At 45.5% G+C, this 4699-nt stretch overlaps 1 protein-coding gene across 1 annotated transcript; it reads left to right on the top strand.

The window, feature by feature from the left end:
• Positions 1 to 402: 402 nt before the first annotated feature.
• On the top strand, positions 403 to 4257 carry T265_00291 (hypothetical protein; the record flags this gene model as incomplete). Its single annotated transcript, XM_009164036.1, has 4 exons — positions 403 to 613; positions 1313 to 1610; positions 1648 to 1867; positions 3609 to 4257. The coding sequence occupies 4 exons, from the start codon at positions 403 to 405 to the stop codon at positions 3792 to 3794; spliced, it is 915 nt and encodes a 304-aa protein (XP_009162300.1).
• Positions 4258 to 4699: the final 442 nt, after the last annotated feature.

Genomic DNA, 4699 nt, shown 5'->3' with positions numbered 1-4699 from the left:
CACGGCCCCGGACGACTGCGTGGTCGAAATCCACAAAGGTGTTCTAAAACGACTGGCGGTCAGTTATTGATCTGCGCCATCGGTAACTGACAGCAACGTGATCGATTTGAGTTTGTGGCCTGCATGCCGTTGGAGAACACCATGTGGCCAGACGACTTTGGCTATTCCGGAAGTTCGTACTGCATGAAAACAACCTGAGATCAGCACACAGCTGATGCAATCGTTGACCGTTGTCCGTACGAACCGAAACCAATCCATATTGACCTCCTAATTGGGTCCTTCTTGAGTCTCATGCGCTAATCCTGCCCACTTGTGCATTCAAATCTCCGGCAACCACCACGTTGTCTGAGCTTTTAGCTCGCCGCAACAGGGCATTCAGGGCGCCTTAAAACCTCTTTGACGATGGAGCTGCAATCAGTTGGGACGTCAACGGACACGACAAACAGAGCGATCAGCTTCCCACTTGTGAGACTACTTCGCAGACGTCGTCAGACGAACCGCACAAAGGCAACTGTTGACAGGTATCCAGTCAAGCAAGGATACTTCCGCTCAGTGACTAAGGACGATACCAACCCCTGCATATCCTGCTGCAGCAGCCTCTGGATCACCGTAGGTGAGTGAAGCGAGTGAAGACTGATGGGCGGTTAGCTCAGCCACTGTGGTTTCATCTTGAATTATTGTTTCTGGGGAACAGCACACATCAATACCAAGGGAGTCCAATGTGAGAGCAGGAGCAGCTTGTCATGCTTGCTTCAGAGTGCGCACATTGAAGGTGGCCAGACAGACTGGGTGTCAAGGCTTAAGGATTGATTTGGAGACGCTAAAGTTACCTTGAACTTGAATTTATTTCCTCATTCAAGCATCTGAGGAACTGATGATATAATTTACAGGAATTCACTTCTCTTGGGCGCCGTCTGCTGTTGTCGACTGGTTTGACTTGAACTTGCGTGTTTATGATGGAGCCGTTCATCTCTTTAGCATTAATCTATGTATAAGTGCCAGCGTCAGTAGGGCAAACCAGTACATATGAGCTCATTGATCAACTGAGTCATCGATTTTTAAGTCTAATGGGTCTTGTAGCTAGTGCAACCATGGGGCTTATTCCTATGTCAATAGCTATTCACTTACACTGGCTTCCTCTTTATCTTTTCAGCATGCTTCATAGCTGTTCGTCTTGGTTTCGGATTCCTGCTTTTGGTCCGCGTAATCTATGCTTGTCATGTGTCCATAAATGAACTGTTCCTTCGCAAATTCTGTTCGAATTTACTTGCCGTACGACTTGGCCTTTACTCTTCATTGGTTCTTGGTTAAGTGAACCCTTATCGTTTCTCCTCGCTTGTTTCATTCATCAATATGACTCCGAAATCCACGGCTATTCAACGATTAAAGCAAGATTACATACGTTTAATAAAGGATCCAGTTCCATATGTAACTGCTGAGCCACTACCCTCCAATATGTTCGAATGGCATTACGTCATTCGTGGCCCCAGTGACTCACCATACAAGGGCGGATATTATCACGGAAAACTTGTGTTTCCACGGGAGTTTCCCTTCCGTCCACCATCGATTTACATGATTACTCCAAACGGACGTTTCGCTTGTAACACTCGGTAGGTACGAAAACTAAACCATAACTTTTCTGCTTAGATTATGTCTATCTATCAGTGACTTCCATCCCGATACTTGGAACCCTGCCTGGTCCGTTTCATCCATACTCACGGGCTTGTTGAGTTTCATGCTTGAGAACACGCACACTACGGGTAGCATAGAAACATCAGCAAGTACGAAACGTCTTTTGGCTGAGAGTAGCGGCGAGTTTAACCTTAATTCAGAGGTATTTTGTGAACTCTTTCCCAATATAGTGCAAGTAAGTTCTACGTTCGAACACTTGTTGACTCAACTAACTAATAATTTTGTATTTATATCAAATAAATTCTTGCTGCATGTTTTGTATTGGTATGGGTTCGTGCGTGTCGTTTTTCTCATCAGTCGGGTTTTATCCAACCACATATTCCAAGCCCTGCTGGACGCCTGGAGATGGTTCCGGCCTTAGTTATGTTAACTCGCTTTCAGGGGTTCATTGGCTGACATGCTCACGCTAGACGTATGGTATGTCGCACATCGTTCAGGGTTTGTTACATGAGATGAGCTTGCTAGTCACTCGTAGTTACGAAGTATCGATGCAGAAAATATCCGTTTTTCCTGGGCTACTCCTTGTGAATGAAACGACTATGCAGTCTACCTCACTTTCCGATTGTGCCGCGTTTATCGCTGATGTTGCTTACAACCCATTCGTGAAAATTGCCTGTCAGAATGGTTTCTAAAAAGTACGACGTTACGAAATGCTAGAAAATCCGTCACACACCGAGCATCAGTCACCGTCATTGCCGGTTTGCTTTCATGCTATAGGGGCGAGATGGCCCAAGTGGTTAGAGCGCGAATTTACTGACCGGAAGGTCCGTGGTCCGAACCCGACCTCTGCCTCTAGACTTCCCCTGTCTAGGCTTAGGCAACCTGATAATATCCCAGCCCTGGTGCTTCCTTCGGGTGGCATGGCAGTTAGGCACCGGAAGGGTGCTACAGCTGAACGATTTTTTTCATGTTGTAGCCTTACGACTCCCATTTACAAGTCACGTCATTTGTTAATACGCCTCACAGAGCTCGTCCTAGAACCTTCAACGTTCCAAAAGAAATGGAACTTATGACACACGTCATTCCACTGTTTGGAGAGTATATAAATAACATGTTTCATTCCTGGGTTTCGGTCCCGTGTTTATTTTGGGCTAGTACCCGTCATTCCCTCATGCTTGATTACAATACGTCTATCAATGGACCACGTCGAGATCTAATGCCTACTCTTTGTTGTCGAACGATATATTGACAGGATTCAGTGAACACTCATGTGCTAATCTCTGCAAAATGAAACCATACACGCCATGTTACCGACGATCTACCATCATATGTTGCTGCCCCGATCTTTCGAAAAACTGTACCCTGTTCGAACACAAGTTACCACCATTGATCATTTCGACTCTTATCAGACATGCCTTCAGGCTGCTACAGTGTTATTCATTCAGAATATGTTGTTCCAGTGACTCGAAGAGCGGCAAAACATTATTTCTTCGCCAAAGGTTTCTTGAATCTGCTCAAAGGCATATCTGTTGAGTACCGCCGCCTGTATGATAAAATTTTGCGTTAGTGCAGTTTCACTTGTCACTCTTTTCTGGTCTGACACTTCATGCCTGACCTCTGTAAGGCTTCATTACTAGGTGGTTGGAATGGCCATAGCTCACTTATCAGCTGCTACGCTTTCGATCCGAGAAAGCCCAGTGGTTGAGACGCAAGCTCACTGACCGGATGATCCGTGGTTCGAACCTACTCTACGCATCTAGACTACTCATACTAGGCTTGGGCAACTTGCCACTATTTCAGCTCATGCTGGTGGTATGGCAGTCAGGTGCCGAAACAATATCATGACTGGATAACACTTTGGGGTTTTTCTACCACCATGCTCTGATACATCTATGGCTTGTTTTCCGGTCGTTATCAATTTATCTTTCTTGAGCGAATTTTTTCTACATGCCTTGCTTGTACCTCAACCCCGCCAGGAAATTCGGGATAAACTCGCTCAGTCACAACGCCAACGCGAATCCACAAGACAAAACAGTGGGCATTCCAGTGGAGGTCATGATCACAACGCTTGGCATATATCCAGTTTGTTTGTGCTAGCGGTGTTTAGTTTGTTTGCATTCCTTGTGAGACTGGTTTTCCGCTTCCTTGCTGAGCCGGTGTGAAACATACAACGGTTTCCATACACATTTTTCACTCATACTATCCAGTCGTTTCGGCCTCTCAGCTGACGTCGAAGTGCACCAGTGCCAGTGCTGTCAGGCCTATCTGTGATTGTTGTATGATATCAACAAATATAAATATTTAGTTGTTTCCTATCTGTCTCCCCCTGAGGAACAATCACACATTATCTGATTTCGTTTCAGTTCCTAGTAGATGACAAATGTTTTGCAAGACGTATTCGTGCGTGTGTTACCCTCTCCGTTTCTTTTCCACTTCATTTGTTTACTCCCCAACGCTTGTCTTCTGGTGCACAACTCGATTTGTTCTTTTTACTCCTTCGGGTGAGGCTAGTGCCGTGTCCATTGCAGTTCTTCTGCTTCCCTGAACAATTCAGGTGGTCAACCTTTCCGGACGTCGCTTCTCCCATTGTTGAAATCACTTCCCACTGTGCTTTGTCAATTAAATGTGATGGATTTACATGTATTTGTTTGTTGTCCAGATCAAGGGGTTGATTTTACACATTAGACGGTTAGTGGTTGTAGATTGAATTATCCCGAACACATCATGTCGCTTGCTGACTAACAGACCTAAGTTTTGACCCTCAAGATCAACTACATTCCGTGAGTCTTGTCGATTGTCCTGTGTTGCGCTGTCTGGTCGGTCAGTGGTGTAAATAGTGGCAATTTGTGCACTCCGCTTGAGCTTGCGCTGTAGGCTCGCCGATTACATGTTTGTTGGTGATCTGTTCACTGTAGCTGCCGTTGTGGTTGGTGGACGAAAACCTTCCTTCCGTCCAACAGTCTGTCCACATTTTCGCTAGCTTGGTACTCTCATTACCTTCCTTGTCTTTCGGGTGAAAGTCCTTGTGCTAAAACCAAGGAGGAAAAGTCGCATATATATATATATA

The sequence above is a fragment of the Opisthorchis viverrini genome, assembly GCF_000715545.1.
Source record: "Opisthorchis viverrini unplaced genomic scaffold opera_v5_3, whole genome shotgun sequence".
Classification (NCBI taxonomy): Eukaryota; Metazoa; Platyhelminthes; class Trematoda; order Opisthorchiida; family Opisthorchiidae; genus Opisthorchis; species Opisthorchis viverrini.
Note: the sequence above shows the minus strand (reverse complement) of the source record. Positions and strands in the feature narration are given on the sequence as shown.